The sequence below is a fragment of the Hippopotamus amphibius genome, chromosome 4, assembly GCF_030028045.1.
Source record: "Hippopotamus amphibius kiboko isolate mHipAmp2 chromosome 4, mHipAmp2.hap2, whole genome shotgun sequence".
Taxonomy (NCBI): Eukaryota; Metazoa; Chordata; class Mammalia; order Artiodactyla; family Hippopotamidae; genus Hippopotamus; species Hippopotamus amphibius.
The window spans coordinates 70015133-70032631 of NC_080189.1; the positions used below are offsets into that span (position 1 = coordinate 70015133).

The 17499-nt window shown below is 41.3% G+C and overlaps 2 protein-coding genes across 3 annotated transcripts in view; one reads left to right on the plus strand and one right to left on the minus strand.

Annotated features, from left to right (window-relative positions):
• ANKMY2 (ankyrin repeat and MYND domain containing 2) overlaps nt 1–4750 on the minus strand; it is a 36272-nt gene extending 31522 nt beyond the window's left edge. The window contains exon 1 of one of the 2 annotated variants that reach the window (XM_057730476.1): nt 4462–4725. In XM_057730476.1, coding sequence (XP_057586459.1) covers nt 4462–4528 — 67 coding nt within the window. In that variant the 5' untranslated portion in view covers nt 4529–4725. Of the gene's footprint in view, nt 1–4461 lie in introns of both variants that reach the window. The other variant, XM_057730475.1, reaches the window with a different exon arrangement.
• Nucleotides 4751–5110: 360 nt separating this feature from the next.
• BZW2 (basic leucine zipper and W2 domains 2) overlaps nt 5111–17499 on the plus strand; it is a 54976-nt gene continuing 42587 nt past the window's right edge. Inside the window, exon 1 of the mRNA XM_057730479.1 lies at nt 5111–5253. The gene's annotated coding sequence lies outside the window, so the exon portion shown is untranslated. The remainder of the gene's footprint in view (nt 5254–17499) is intronic.

Here is a 17499-nt window from a genome sequence, read left to right on the forward strand (position 1 = left end):
CATTTCTAATATCTAGTTTGGGGCCACTGGTCTTTACTGAAGACAAAGAGAAGTAGCCAAAACAAACAAAAGGGGAGAAACAAACAAACATGACATTTTCTCTTTCCAGTAATCCATCAGATAGTCATGAGATCTGAGTACGTATGAGTTTCAGTCATTTAGTGGGATCCCCCAAAAGGAATGTTTTGAGGAATCTATATCTAAGTTAAGTATTTACAAAACCATTTGGCTTGTTAGTTGCTGTAACATTTGTGTATAAGTAAAATCCTGTATAAAATAAAGTGTCTGAATTTAAAAATAATATATGGATACAGATTTAATCACAGTTATAAATGTACTTTAAAAATAGACTTCTAATTACAACATATATTTTGAAATAGTGACTCTAAGTGTAAAGTTTCTAAATTCTCCAACGTGTATCTATTTTTAGACTTTGTAACAAAATGTCCTTAAGTTAGGATTAGGAATTACTGCATAAAAATTAGACTATCTAAAAGAGCTGTTGTTTTGTAAATGAAGACAATGAAGCCCACAGAGGTTGGAAAACCTGCCCAGCCATATAGTTAATGGTAACTACGTATGTATTTGAATATAAATTTGTCTTTGAACTCCAGGCTATAAGTGACTATTAATAGACTTCAATCTTCCTATATACCAGAGGTAGTAGAAATAACATTATTTAACTACACAGGACCTTAGAGCAGGATTAATAGTCCCAAATTGGAAACAACTGAAACGTCCATCAGTGAGACCAGGTAAGTAAATAGTGGTATATACGTACATAGGAAATAAAAGAAGAAAATAAGAAACAAACTATTGGTATAGTATGGATGAACCTCAAAATCATGATGCTGAATGAAACATCATGCAAAAAAAAAAAAAAAGGGAATGTTTACTGCACTTATTGTATAATTCCACTTATATACAATTCTAGAATAGAGAAATCTAATCAATAGTGACAGAAATCTGCCAGTGGTTGCCTGGAGATAGGGATGGAGGGAGTTACAGCTTATAAATGGGCATACCCAAAAAGGTAGAACCTTTTGGGGATGATGGAACTGTTCACTGTGTAGACAGCAGTGAAGGTTTTGTGGCTGTATACTTACGTCAAAACTGACTTTTTAAAAAGTGTACACTTTAAATATGCACCATTTAGTGTACTTTAACTATACTCTAAAAAAAACCTGGTAGAATAAACCTTATTGTCCAAGCCTGTTTCATAGCTCCTTTTACACAAATATTGGGTGAAAAAAAGTAAGTCTTACATTACTTTCTTGTGAAATCTGCAACAGTGATCCCAGGGATTTCAAGTACTAACCAATATAAGTCACAAAAGACTTTCTGGTTTATATTCTTAAAGAACGCTTAATACATTTTGAAATAGTGCTTCCTCAGTGTTTAGTGTAAAAGATATCAGACTGTAGAAGAATGGGTCAATTTACAAGCAATATAACCCAGTTAACTGTGCTTCAGTGATTTCACTTCTCTTCTGAAACGTTGTGAAATGGATGCTGTCAGTGACTATGATTTAAATGGATACGTGAGAAACAGCTTCTCAGTTTCATCTGGAACTTCTTGGCGTTCTAACAAATAAACAACCTGTAGAATACCTAGAATGTGAATTCACTCAGAAGAAATTGTTCTAAAAGTATCCAGTAGCAATGTGCGGTATTCTCTGGACCCTAAGTCCCACTTACAATCTGCTTAACTTCTGAAGGGTGGTAATTAGCAGGAGTGTGACGCTCAAAAATTTGCTGAGTTTATTTCAGATTGGCCAAGATGATAGGTCACACTTGGCTGGAAATTTATCATTAGTTCCAAGTACTAGTACCGACTAAGCCAGTGCTTCTTAAAGTTGAGAGATGTACCAAAGGGAAAAAAAATCAGAACTCTACCCACCTCCTTGTAAAAAAAAAAAAATGCTTCTATGAGTACAAACATAAACTTTTTTATGAGCTTCATTCAACCATAAGCCAAAAATTATTTTACGAATTAAATGCACACAAAAACTACAAAATCAATAACATTTACAATTAAAATTAATTTAACTTGACAGATGATAATATTTTGCTGCAATTAAATTGTCTCTCAAAGTGTATAAGATATGGTATGGACTGCTATGGTGCTGGTTTCATTTTCTCATTTTTTCTTTAATTTGTTTTCAAGTCCAGCATGTTTCTAGGACTGTGGGCCATATGATATCTCTGCTCTGCCACTTATTACCTGTATTACATTGGTCAAGCTATTTAACTTCTCAGTTCCTTGGTTTCTTGTCTATCAAGTAGAGACTACCATATTTACCATAACAACAGCCAATACAGTATTTTAAATACATTACTCATACTAACTCATTGGATACCATTTTTCACATGGAGAGCCTAAAGCTCAGAAACAGTAACTTGTCCAAGGCCAAGTCACCAGCAAATGAATGAGGTAGGATTCCAAATCAGACCTGAAAGGTTAACTACCATCTCATACTGTCTCTCATAATGTTGTAGCTTAAAAGTAATTCCTAGCTTATCAAGATTAAATGCATGGATACATGTAAAGTGCTAGGAACTATGCCAGGCCCAAAATAACAGTAACGGTTGGATACGGTTGTTATTTTGTCTTATTTCCCATTACTTTTTTTTTTTAAGAGTATGGTAATATTCCACAGACTTTAACTTGACAAGACTGCATCCCATACTAAGCCCATCTCACCTCTTTTCTCCTCAGCTTGGACCAATTAAATAGGTGAAACACTATGTAATTTGTTGCACGATGTGGGCCCAGAAAAAAAATCACAGGCTAACCAGGCTAAGTTCACATTAATTCTTTCATTTAATGTTTAAAAATAAAAACTAGCGGGACATCTAGTAATGTATCCAAGGATTCCCCCCCTCCGCCCCCACATACACCACCTGCCCCTTTCAGCGACCCACTTTATGAAACTGCTCACTTGTTTACACTTTTGAGAAAGGTTGATAGCTCTGGACTGCCAAAAACAGAATTTGTATCCCGGGCGGACTGTAAGTTGATCCTTTGTCTCCTTTTTTGCCCAGCATTGTACCTGGCACAGAGCTGTGACTCACATGGTTGCTGAGCTAAATCGCAAGGCCACCAAAGGCACGGAGAAATTAACCAGAGACAGGCAGAAGAGAAAGACTGCAGTGCCAAATAGGTCAGTGAGAACCGTGCAGAACAAACAATCTGCACCAACTCCAAGGCCCACAATTCTAGGCAAAGAACACATCATAGCAAATGTACAGCTGTGACTGAGTTAAAACTGTTGAGATCAGATGGGGTGAGCTCAGCTCATCAGCACCTGTTGCGTTCCAATCCGATTTTTCTCTCCTTTACGTTCAGACTTTCCTAGTCAGTATATAGAATAAATCTGCCTCACTCTCTGTAGGTCCAGATCTCAGCCAGGCTACTTAGAAAAACCAAAGACTGGAAATTGGGAAGCTTTTAACTTGCAATGACTGGCCTCTCTGTCGTTCGAGGGCAAGCTCATTCTTGAGCTTTTAACAGCCACACGAACAATGCCCGCAGTTCCCACGCATCCGTATCCCCGCGCAGTGACAGTGCAGAAGCCATGTAGTCATGCTGTCATCACTTGCCAGGTAACGGGACTTAACAGGTAACTCTTTGGGGACGTCCACTGGGGGACTGAGGGGAAAACATGGCTTCTGGCTCTTCCCCGGGGCCTTCGTCTCCCTCCCTAGGACCCCGAGCGGCGGAAGGGGGACTCGCGTTGGGAGTATGGAAGGGAAGGCGTGGAAGAGCGCGATTAGAAGATCGCAGCCCTGCGAAGTGCGCAGAGCGGTGTGGACGCCTCCCCAACCTCCTCGCTTTTCTGCGAGTTCCTGCGGCGGCCGGGGGCTTCTGGAAGGAAGCCAGGGAGGCCCTGGACTCAGAAGCCTCAGGGCGGCAAATTACAGACCTCGTTTTGTGCCCTTATAAAGAACCCTTCTCCGTAGGAGCTCCCTTCACCCCCCCAAGCGGGGGCGGGGACAGCCAAGGGATCCAGATCTATCGGCCTCCGGAAGTCGAAACGGCCCTATAGACACCGGTCTAAGAACCCGAAACTTCCAGGCCCCTCTCGCCCAGAGACGGACTGTGGTCAAAATCACCTTGTAAGTTTTGAAGAATGCACATGCTGAGGCCCCACCCCGGGTCGCTCATTATCACCCGAGACGGAGCCTGGACACGTGCACCCTTCCAACAGCTGGTTTCGGGGACGAACGTCTGCAACCTCCGCTCTCGTCCCAGCTGCGCTTCTCCCTCCCCCTCCTCTGCGCCCCCGCAACCGGGCCCAGACCAAAGGGAGGAGTGCTGTTTCCCGGTGGTGGGATGTCAACCTTGCAAAACCGCAGCGCACCGTCAGCCAGGCCGGGGGCGCCGCCCGGGCTCCGCCACGCCCCCCCTCCCCTCCCGGGCCGGGCAGGCAGCGTCCCCGCAGCAGCGCAGCACCCACACCTTTTCCGATGACTTCCAGCAGCTCCTTCTCCTCCTGGGCCAGCTCGCCTTTCATTATGTGAACCATTGCTTCCGCCAGCTTGACGGCTATTCTGTTTCTTTGGGAGTATTCAAAAGAAACGACGTATCTGTATGAGGAACGCCAGCCGCAGGGTTAGGCAACTTGAGGCTGGGGACACTAAGTAGCCAACCGCGGAAGCGTGCGAATCCTCTCCTCCTTGCGCGGGGGCTGGCGAGCAGCAGGCGAGCTCGGGCGAACCGGGGGGGCGGTCTCCGCAGGCCCAGCGGTAGTCTCCGCCCCCCGCGCGTAATTGGCCCGGCTGGGAGGAGGAGCTGCAAGAGGCGGTGGAGAGACGCTCCCATTGGAGCAGCCTGGGAAGGAACGACCAAATGGAGAAAATCAGAGGGGGGAGGGAATAAAATGCCTCTCACACGTTTCCCACCTCCATCCTTTCCGGCTCAGCTGTTTAGGGACACACAATATTTAAATTTTCTTTCTGGAATTTCTGTGTTCGGCAGTTTCTGCTACGGGCGTGCATCTTCCTGGTTCTCGCTATACACCCCCCTTCGTTTCCCCTGGAGTGGAGCGTCCCGGGCCGGGGCGGGGGGGAGGCGGGCTGGGAGGCGGGGCGGCGTGGGAGGCGGGGCTGCGCCGAGCTCCGTGTGTCTATGTCAATGTGTCTGTCCTTCACTCCTCCATTGTCTGCCGCCACCGCTGCCGCCGCTGCCACCGCCGCTGCCGGAGTCGCCGCAGCCCCCAGCCTCGCGCGTCGCCGCTACCTCCTCGGACAGGTGAGAAGCAACCCAGGTAGGGCAGAGGGGAGACGGGGAGCCTTCGACAACCGGAGCCAGAGCCCCACCGGGAGCTTCCCCCCCCGGCCGGAGCTGGCCCGGAGGAAGCATGTGCCTGCTGGGGCGGCTTCCTGCCTCCCGATGGGGAAGCTTCCCCACCACCCCATTACCATCGCTTATACTGCGTATCAGTGACCTGGAGCGAAGACCCGCGACTCGCCACATTTGGCGGTCCCGGGAGACCGAGAGCAGGCAGGGGCCGGCCACGCGGTGGGAAGTGGCGGGTGCACTTCGTCTCGTGCGTGGCACCGCCAGAGGTAACTCCCGGGGAAGCCAGGGTTAAGGCTGTGGACTGGGGATGGAGTGGAGGGGAGAGCTCCTCATTACGAGCGAGGTGAACGCATGTGAGAATAGTCTCTGGAGAAGGTAGTTCTCTTTTGGCAACCTACCCTCCCCACCCCCCAACCCCCACTTGTCATTTCCTCTGGCCTCTGTAGGAGCTGTAGAAGAAAAGCTGATCTGATCGCTCTGTGGTGCCCGTTAACGATGTTTGGAAGCAATTTACACTTGCACTAATACTTCGTTTATGAGAGACAGCCGGGAGTTAGGGGGGAGGAAGGGCCTCTTCTCTCTGCTAGAGTTTCCAGTCTCTTTATAACTCAGATCTTGAGATTTATGGAAATAGGGAGGGGAGGGAGAAGGGGCGGAGATTAAATTGGTGTTGCTGTCTATATATAGCATTAGATTAGCCTCTTAATCCAAGCTTCATTCAACTGTAATATGTAGCCTCAGGCTTTCACTATAGGAAGCTAGGGGATAAATACGAGTGTGCACCCTCCTGTGGCTCAGAAACAGGACTTGCTTGCTCATATGAAGCCAGACATTCCTCCCGGGTGCATATCCATAACCTATTTACAGCATCAGTGAAAGCTTGTTTAGAAATTAGTATTTACTCTTGTTTCTCTGCAGTCTAGTATTAATGTTTCTGCCAAGATGTGTCTGTTTCAAAGAGAAATATCTGAATAATTATGTTTTTGTTGTTGTTGTTGTTAAGCATCCCCCCCCTCCTTCTCCCCACTGTGCCATATATGAAGTGAAATGTATTTTCCTCTGGCGTTACGCCTTCATTTCTTGGAAGCATTCACTAACACTTCTGAAATCCTGGAAGATGTTCATCATTATTTCCTGCCTTTAACAAATTTTTTTTCCCCAAGTCCCAGATGTTTTTTTGTCTAAGGCTTCATCTTCACAGCTTTACAGGCTGGGGCAGATCTGAGCCAGAACATCTCACATGAAAATGGTTTGAAATTATTCATCTCAATGTACAACAAAGACACTTTTGTTTGGGAATGCTTTAATAATGATGTGACTGTTCAAACAAGTAGTAAGGCTTTTGAGTGACCCATCTTTTGTAACACTTAGAATGCTGCTATTGCCACAGTTACAGCATCATGAAGAAGAAACCCACAAACCTAAGAAAATGCTTGCGGAGTAACCTTCGCTTACCGTGTGACTTAACATCTTACAAGGGATGTTACAGAATTGGCTGCTTCATTGCCAGTATTTCCATCTCTTGTGCCAAATTGGGGCCATGGTTACTTGAAGGTCACACCTGTTTGTCTCACTGAGGTTGTCAGTTCCTCGAGGATAGCAACTTATTATCTATTTTCCTGGTGCCTTATAGCTTATAGCCCCTCGTTGATATTTAGTCCTCTGAGAATACATCTAGTAAATCTAGAGTCAGTGACATTTAACGTAAAAAAGCAAACATCTGCCTAGAAATGCGTATAAGTAATATGTTAGGTTTAAATTTCTAGAAACAGATATGTAATGGATAGTGTTCTTCAGATGGATTACATTAATCGTTTTGTACAGTTTAATATTTAATGTAGGAATAAGATTAGCTAATGAGCTTACTTACCTTAGGCTAGATCGAGGAACTTTTTTTGTATTAAGAATGTATTCACATTAAAGAAGTTTTGTTGGTAATAAAATAGCCACTACTTACTGGGTCCTTAGTCCATGCCAAATATTCTACCAGATGCTTTGTATAGGATTAGTTTAATCATTGTTGTAGCGACCTAGGAATTAGCCAGTATTACCCCTATTTCTGAAAGTAAGAGGACAGAAACAGAAAGAAGTTAATTTGCCCACAGCCTCACAGTTAGGAAGTATCAGAGCCAAAACTGGAACCTAGATCTGTCTCCAAACCTTTTTCTCTTTTCATTATTCTCTATCTATGTGGCTGGCAGTGAAGGGGAAATTATATATTCTTTAGCTAATAGATAACACGTTTATGTGGTTCAGCATGCCAAAGGTGCAAAAGACTCTCCCACCTCTTTCCCCAGTTTCTACTCCATGCCTTACAACCCATGGTGTCTATTTTTCTGATACCCTTCCTGAGAAAGTGTATGTGTTTATAGCTTATGTATATACTTTCAATTTTTTTTTTTTAACAGACATGAGAGTGTACTAACACACAGTTCCACACTATGTACTAGGATTTATATGATGCTTTGGCCTCTGTTTTTTTCTTCTCCTTTTAGAAAATAATGATTTCTGAAATGTCTGGAATTTTTGTGTGTGTCCCCTTCATCCCTTTTTCTGCTGCTACCACCCTGGACCTCTCTTGGCCTGTTGCAGTGGATTCCTAAGTTACCTGCTTCCCATCCAGTTCATTCAAGTCACCACAACCAATAGAGCACCCATCATCCACCCGTGGATGAGACATACTTTGTTAAGACAGAACTGATTCACTTAAAACATGTCAGTGGCTCTCCACCGACCGCAGAATAGAGGCTCTGGTCTCCTGCTTCCGGTTCTTCTCCACCAGCCACAAAATAGAGGCCCAGGTTTGGTCTGGGAGGCTCCAACTTCTGGTCCCAGCCGGCATTTCCAGTCAGCCAGCCCCTCCCACATACTCTGCTCTAAGGTCACCTCACTGCTGATTCCCTAACAGGCCGGTAATTTCCACCCCTTTGTTCCTGCTTTTCTCTTCCTGGAATGACCTCCCTTCCCTCTTTACTGAGTCTTTCTCTCCTTCCCAGATCTGATGAAGTGTCAACTTTCAAGATACTTTCATGGTCACCTCTCCCACCCCATCCAGGAAGGGAATACAGGCCCTAGTAAACACGTTTATTCCTGTCCCTCAGCAATGGGGATAAGGACAGTCTTTCCTCAGGAGTTGCTGGTACAGTTGCTGACATGCTCTAATTTTCTCCTATCTTATGAGCCCTGGTCTCCACTGCCCCCCTGCCCCCCGCTCCGCACCCCTAAATTAACATCTTTGCTTCTTCATCTGGAGCCTATGAAAATAACCTAAGGCGGGCACCTTTTCCATGACATTCTAGTTCAGTTTTTGTTCATGTATTTGGCTCCTTCTCCTTCTAGACGATAAAGTAACTAGGATTAGTTTACCTTTGCTTCTCAAGGTTGTGACCCACACCTAGTGTGTACTTAGTACATGCTGAGTTGAATTCAGTTTGATCTCTAAGTTATTTTAGGTGGATTTGTTTCCCTACTTGACTAATCCTTCCTGGCACTGTGAGGTGATGTGGCACTAAGCACACAGTCATAACCAAGGGCAAAAGGTCTTTAAATGTTTTCGGTCTCAAGCTGCTTGACGTTCTGATGAATGCTATCAACCAAGAAAAGAAAAATTGTTCATATGCACATTACAAATTTTGCAAACCATTCCTGGACTCCCTCTTTGAAGCCCTTGACCTCCGTCTCTGTGCTTTTAAGAGAACTGCAGGGGAACAGCTCACTTCTGACTGTTGTAACTTTTGGCATAATGTTTTCCTTGACATTTGACTTTCTTTTCTTAGGTACATTTCTTGACCGAGTGGATATTTGATAATGTCAAGGAATTTTATTTTCTTTGAGGTCTGAAACTAATATTGTGTTTATATGTTTAAAAGATTCCCTTATCTTTTAGAGATATGTACTGAATTATTTAAGGAGGGAATGATAGGACATCTAAGACTTGCTGAATATAATTTTGTGACGGTGAGGGGTCAGGGACTGATTAAGAATATTGAGACAAAATTTACCATGTTGTTAAGGGTCGAAGATGGGCAATGAGTATATTGACTTCATTAGATTGTTCCCTCTGGTTTTGATATGTTTGAGGTTTTCCATAATGAAGTTTTAAAAAGGAAGATTTGGAGGTATTACAGCCCCTAAGAAACTGTTGTTGCAGTTTAAACAAACGAACAAAAAAATGAGAAAGCTATATGGATACAAATGCTCTTTCCCTTTGCTTGGAGTTTAGCTCATGCAGTTATCCATTCAATATTAAAACAGTTACACCTAAATTGCAAAAGACTGTCTTGTGAACAATGCATTTCCATAAACTGTTCATCACATTTTAACTTCACAAAATGAAAAGGTAGGTGGCATATCTCAGCGCTGTGTCACAGGCTTATGAATATCCTACTGACAGCTAATCTGCGTCTTTTTTGGACCCTGACGAAGTAGTTTGCAGACAAGTCTAAATGAGGGGTGCCAGTATATTTAGTTTGACTGAGAAAATCAAGATATGAATGAAGTGGAGACACTGATTTTCTTCTTTGTCTCATAAACCAAGTCAGAAGGCATTTCCAAAAAAGGGGTACTTTGGTAATGTCATGAGAATATCAGTGTAGTTAGAGTAAGTATCTCAATGTAGGAAAATGAGGACCACATTCAGGTGTGCCTGCCAGGTCCTCCCTCAGGGTTTGCTTAACTAAATGCTTACTTTGACACCTACTTTCTGAATTCTTAAAACTTTGTAACTTGTGTGTCTTGATGTTTACATTTCTTTTATGATGTTTCAGACTTATGAAATGTTAATGTTTCCAGAGGCCAACATGGAATTATTTTTGTATCATTTATAACATGTCTTCCCAGATTTTGTTTGAAGGGTTTTTAAAGAATATTTAATTAAGCTTCAAAGCCAAGCCTTCACAACATCTAAGGGCATTGTAGCCAATCCAATCTCATTGCCAGGTAATGTTGAAGCACACATGAGTATATATCCAACTTCAACTCATATATATTTATATTAGCTATGTCACTATGGAATTTAAAACTCTAGGCTGGTGCCTCTTATCTCTGAGTATAGTAAAAACAGTTCCAGTAATTAAAAATAGAAAGCTATTTCTGTTTCAGAAGGGAAAAGGTAGCATTCGCCTTCCCAGTGAATATATTTAAGCTAGAAAATTGGTGTTTTTAGCTCTTGTTATTTGGTTATCTTTTGCAGGGTTGTGTTAGAAAGACCCAGCAGACAAAGCACCCCTAAAACTACATTCATCATCCTCTGAGTAAAATCTCTTCCTGGCCTGTTGATTTGGAGTAAAGCAGTCCCATTAAGTAGCCTCTTCTGACCTGGTAGGAAATGATTATGGATGAGCCCTGGGAGACAGCCAAGCACAGCCATAGCTCTGAGAATTAGAGTGGGAAAACCAAGACGCGGTGATGAGATGGCTTTTCCAAGGCAATCTCTCTTGCTTTCACTTTCTTCATATATAAAACGGGAATACTAACCAAACTTACAGGGTGACTTCAAGGATCCTTGAGGATACCCTGTGAACTCGAAAATGTCATATAGAAATTGTTATTTTTTCAGCCAACTCTACCTGTTTTTACAGTTGAGAAAAAGATGGATAACACAATTACAGGCCTAGTTAAATCATTTTAGAGTAAAATTGTATAGACATTAGTATTTGCCATAAGCCCATCTTCCTACATTTTGGAAGAGATTAATTTTTCAAGGGAGACTTTCATAAAAGATATAATTCTAGTAATTCTGTCTCAGAATTAACTTTTATTTATATTAATAAGAAGGATCTTGGTGTACATCTGTTGTTTTCAGCAAATCCCAAATGATAAGACATGATCTTTGTCCTCAAGAGGCTTCCGCTATCCTCTAGGAGAGCAGCCAGCCCCTGAACCCCTAGGGAGTAAGGTCATCATCCAAAAGCCCCAGCCTGCCTCTGTCAGCCCACAGGTTAGACCCCTTCGAAAACTTCCCTTTGCCTGTTCAAGTGGCTGTCTGGCTCCTTCCAGTCTTCCAGCTCTGATGTGAACAATGTGGTTACTCCCCTACCCACCCACCGGCTTCCTGCTCCCAGAATGCCCTCCTCCACCCATTTCTGCCTAGCACATTTTACCCGAATCCTAGCACGTTTTACCGAATCCACCCATTTCTGCCTAGCACGTTTTACCCGACCCCTCCCCCCACAGCCTTCTCCAGTCCCCAGCTGGAGCAGTACAGTCACAAGTGCAGTTTCCAGAATGGGCAGAGCATTCTGGACCTGAGAAAGTGAGATTCTGAACAGTATCTGGAAGGATTGGTGAATTTGGGCAGGCGAAGCAGAAATTGGAGACCATTCCAGGGAAAATAACCCCCAAGAAAACAATGCCATAAAATATTATAACGTATTATAAATATTTATAAAATAAATATTGGCTGTAATTTTCTGGCCAACTGTTTCGGAACTAGAAATTTTTTCATTCAAAGGTACGTCTTCCTCAATATGTCAACTTTTTTAAAACCGTAGAAGTGGTAGATTATATTTTAAAGCACACTAGGTTTGTTCTTGCTCTCAAGTAGCTTATGACATCACGTTTAAGCCTAAACTGAAAATTATAAAGTAGTGTCTTCAGAATTGGTGGTAGCAGCAAAGTTAATAATGGACATAAAAAGAAACCATGGAAGAAAAAATCATATACTTATTAGGATATTTTGCCCTTGAATACAAATTGATCTGAAATTGTCCAAAATAGCTAGAATATCAATAGCCAATACAGCTAGAAAATAATGAGTAGGGAATTGTGAAATGTATTTTGCAAATAAAGTATGATCCATGAAACTGTGTTTATCTATACAGTGCCTTAAAGGAATTTTATTCTCTCAGTTTGACTTTTTTTTCCAATTGGACTCTTCGGATTTTTTTTTTCCTGCTTTTATTGATGAATGGAATAAAGCCATGGCTGAAATAGTTAAACCTGAGAGATATAACTTGGGGATTCAATAATCAGATTAATGTGAATCATTTTTATGCGTATTGTTGTTGTCATTAAGAATTTCCACAGCATTTTTCGTCTGTATCTCTTAGGGGAAAAAAAACACATGATAATTTAGAAGAATTTCAAAATTTTTAAAATCTGCAGTATACCGATATCAGCAGTATACGCAAGAATACTTTTTGTTCTTAACTCACTCAGATGTCTGTATTGGGGCCGTGGGTCTCTTCAGCAAGTATCTTTTGCCAACTGGAATAATTTGGCCTGTTCTAAATTTGGCACGTGTTGAGTGAAGAGTGCCAAAAAAATATTCTGATAGTCATATTTGTAAACTGCTTTGAAAATAAAAGGTTTAGGTAACTCCCTGAATGAACCATTCTTTTGGCAAAAGCCAGAGACAATGCTGTCATTGTTCTTTTTTGGTTTTTTAATTTCAGGTGTATCTTTTGGTGTTTTTTGTTTTGTTATCTTTAATTCTCTTAACTATGGAAATAATATATTAGTAGGAAAACAATACTAACAAATTTGTGGGAGATGTAGAATTATGTTTCCTCTTTTCATATTCAACTTATTTTTATGTTAGATGAGGACTTTCAAAAAATAATTGTGGGGGATATGTGTATAAAAACAGATGATTGAACCTGGTGTACCCCCAAAAAAATAATTAAAAAAAAAATTGTGAATGTCCTGTTATTTTGAGGACTTCTAAATAAATCTCAAGAAAACCACTGGCCAGAGGTGAGTAATAGTAAGGAATATTAACTCTTGGCACTATGGAGATTATATCATAAGCCACTATGGGGCGTGCAGTTTTATAACATACTATAATATTCTACTGTCATCCTCTTCTTTTTTGCATATCCACACAAAAGACTTTAATGCTTTTCATACCAACCTCAATGGCTTGCTGGATTTGTGATCATTTCCAAGAAAGAAAAGAGAACATGACATGTTTTTCTCAGTATACGAGGTAATAGAATGGGGTTATTGTAAACAGGAAGGAGAAACCCATGTTGCTGGTACAGAGGAAGCTGCCGGCTAGAGGAAAGGATGCCACATCGGCGTGGAGGAGTATGAAGATGGTGTTTACGTTAGCGTTGGCCTTCGGCAGGAAACAAGTTGAGAAGTGGCTCCTGTAGTACAGAAACTGTGGAGCCATAAATTTCCTACTATTTACATGTCCGTAAGAGGCAGGATTTCTGTTAAATCCTCTCGCTAAGGACAAATGTTTTTTTTCCTTTCTGGAACCCCACGGCGAACTATTTGGCATTTTGGAGGTAACATATGCTAATTCAGTTTATCCAAGTGCTGAACTAGATGTTAAAAATGAATATTTATGCTTCACTCTCTAACTCCAAACCATAAAATTCATGAGGCAACTAATGAAGAAGCTGCCGTCAGGCATCACATACATGGGTTACCCAGCAGCTTGGGTTGGTTCTTTGGAGAAGTGCACTGCGAGGAGGCAGTTGATGGGTTCTGGCCCTGAGTAGGGCCTGAGTTTTCTCTTTTGATCTCTGCTGTGTCACCAAGGTTAGAATGGAATGCCTGGCCTCAGGCAAGCGGCATAACATCTCAGAGCCTTATCAGGGTGTTTGATGAGGGTCTAGGTTTAGTTCTTCAGATTTCAAAGTGTTCCATGACTCATGGATATCCATTATAAGTTAAGAAAACAAAAACACAACACACATTTAATTATTAAAACATTAATAAACACAACTGCAACTCAGATTCATCATGTGATGTATTTTAACATGCTGGAGACCATGACTTCTTAACTCACACTGCCAGAATTTTTTGTGCAGTGCTTGGGTCAAACCTCCACCTGCTAGAAAGTGAGTACTGTGCATCTCGTCTATGTATCTCTTTTGATTGGTCCCCTCTGCATTCCTATTGGCCAGTACCAGCTAGATGAATGTTTAATAAATGAATGCAAATGAATGATTCTCTGTATGTTTAAGCCTTTTTAATAAGTATACTCAAAAGTTTGTAATTCTACACTGGTCTGTCTGTCTGTCTCTCTCTCCCTCTCTCTCAATTTGAGTTTGTGTAATCCAGTCCTTTAAAATATGGGAATGCAGTCCCATCTTATCAGTGTACTGTGTCTCATGAAGTCCCAGGCTAGGCTTGGGCATTTCTAGCCAGTTCATGCTCTCCTCATTGTGAAATAGATATGTGAGTGGAAAGTAACTTTCTGTGTGTGTGTGCAACCCTTCAAATAAAGCTTCATTTGCTGGACAGGCTTGGGCAGGTCCCCTCCTGGGACGATGGGGGCAGGAATGGCCTGGTTGAGAGAACTCACAAGTGAGAAGACGTTTGGAATCCTGCCCATCACCACCTTTGAACTTCCTGAAGGTCCATTCCCGTTTCTCAAGCCATTGCTCCAAAGCAACATTCTCCCAGTGGTTACCAGTCTAGGGTGTTATTTCTTTTTCCCAGAAGATTCTGTTTTCTTCTCCTTGATTAAAATGCTGAGAAGAAAGGAATAGACTTCAATCCCCCCCCCCCCATAATAACTTATCTTCTAATCTTCTGTTTGTACTGGTAGTCATAAACTCATAAACTCTGCCATCAGTTTTGTGTTTGATACAAAATTAGCTGTAATCAACTGACTTGCTCTCTGGCATTTGACACCACTCCCTGCTGATTTTTTTTTTAACTGAATTTTTTTAGATCAGTTTTAGGTTTACATCAAAGTTAAGAGAAGGGTACAGCATTTTCCCACATACCCTCTGCCCCCAAACATACATATCATTACCCTCCAGCAGAGCTACTCAGTGATACTTGTTTTGTCTGAAATTGATATTAATGTTTGGCAAAGAGAAGTAAGTCATTAAAGGAAATATCTGCCTGGTTGCTGCTCTGATGTGTTTAGACCTGTGTGCACAATTTACAGTTCTTGAGAGCAAGGCCATCTCTGGCTTTGCTTACCTTTGTTTCCTCTTTAATACACGGTTCTCCAGCCTTGGCACAATTGAAATGTAGGGCGAGATAACCCTTTGTTGTAGGGGTCTCTCCTATAACATTGTAGATTGTTGAGCAGCATCCCTGGTCTCAGACGACTAGATTCCAGTAGCACCCTCCTCTCTCAGCATGACAAGCAATAATATTTCCAGACACTGCCACACGTCCCTTGGGGAACAAAATTAGCCCTGGAGTGAAACCACTGCTCTACTACAATGCCTGATACACAATATAACTATATATTTATATATAAATATAAATATTTATATATTTACAGGTGTAATAATAAATATATTTAAACCACAACTAGACTTTAATCATTGGGTATTTCTCTGTTTTATGCCACCATTTCCTCTAAATTCTCCAAATTTACAACTTGAAATATCATAGGTATGCAAAGTTATCACTATCCTGTTGTCTTGTAGACAAAATTCTAAGGGTCTTAACTAGAACAGAGGTTTTAGGACAATTTGCTATTAAGATACCCTGAAGTGTTGTGTTTGAGGAATGAGTTTTCTAAAAGCTGAAGTATGTACAGTGTGTGTAGTTGAAGGTGCATTTGTATTTTGCAAAGTGTTGAGACATAAGAATGACATCAGCCAGATCAGGCCATCTGGGAAGCTGAGTGGGGCTGGTCACTTGTTGGGGGAAGGGAAGGACCTGGGAGAGATTCCATCTGGGAAGAGTGGACGGGCCCAGAGAAGGACGTGCTTGCCCCAGGGACTGCTTACGGAGTCCATTAAGTAGATGGCATGAATTGATAAGCAGACTGAAACTATTTAGGAGTTAATTCATACTTGAAAGTTTTCAAAAATAACTTCATTGAGATGCAATAAGTGACATTATGTAATTGCCTTTATTTCAATGAAGAGGTTATACATTGATACTTAAAATGTAACTTCCAGAATATTTTTATTAAAAGGGAAGCAAAAAATCAATATTCAAAAATAAGATAAAGTTTGAGGCGAAATAAATTTGGAAATATTATAACGAAAATTTAATCATGATACTTTGATGTCTTCTTAAGGAAGATTTAGATGAACATAGTTAACTCAGTATACTTTTTTCCGCAGCACAATTCGTTTGGGCTTTGATCCCTCTTATAAGGTCATTGCTTAGCACGATTTAAGTTCCTACCATTAATGTCACTCACTGCAAACTGTCATTGCAAAATTTTGAGGCGAGAACTATAGTTTATTGTTTTGTGCTTTTTAAGAAAGATATTTCTGTTCTCTTATTTCATTAATTATGAGTGAAGAGGATATGAATGTAACAGTAATATTTTTGTATTAAAGGAAGAAATGTTTGTTTATTTAGAAACATTTTTCTTTTGCAGCTAAGCTATTATTTTAAATTTTTGATGTTTTTTCTTTTTAATTTTCTTTATTTTTTGACCAGTCTGGGTCTTTGTTGCTGCTCGTAGGTTTTTCTCTAGTTGTGGCAAGCAGGGGCTACTCTTTGTTGCAGTGAGTGGGCTTCTCATTGCAGTGGCTTCTCTTGTTGCGGAGCATGGGCTCTAAGTGCACGGGCTTCAGTAGTTATGGTGTGTGGGCTCAGTAGTTGTTGCTCTCGGGCTCTGGAGTGCAGGCTCGGTAGTTGTGGTGCACCGGCTTAGTCGCTCCAAGGCATGTGGAATCTTCCCAGACCAGGAATCGAACCGTGTCCCCTACATTGGCAGGTGGATTCTTAACCACTGCACCACCAGGGGAGTCCAGTGTTTTTTCAATTATTATAAATACTGAAACTTACATAGAATTTTCTAGGAGATATAGCGAAGTTTGTTGTAGAGGCTGTGTGATTTTGAGTCCAGAGAGGCTGTTTACAAAATCATGATAAGGATATTGAACAAGCTAATGTTACTCTGGGCAACAAATTGTATAGTGTTATTATAGGCATATGTTTAGTTTATTGCTTTAGAATGTTCATAATTTAAAGTTTAATAGAGCAATTTAATTTTTTTTTCCTTTTGAGAGAATGATGCTACAATGTTATCAACCCAAATGATCCCGAGATATGACAGTTTTTTGTACAGGATTTTATGGTGTAGGTTCTTGCAGTTTTAGCTTTAATGGAAAGGAGAATACTTTATAATTATGGGCAATTTTTAGTTCTTTTTATGGTAAATTATTATACCCATTTGGAATATAGAATAAAAGGTAATTCTTGAAACTTGCTCTTAAACACAGAGTACTTCCTGAGAATGTGGCAGTAAAGTGGCTCAATTATATTTTGAGTTTTGTGTGCTGGTGTTATTGCATCTTTAGGACACATTTT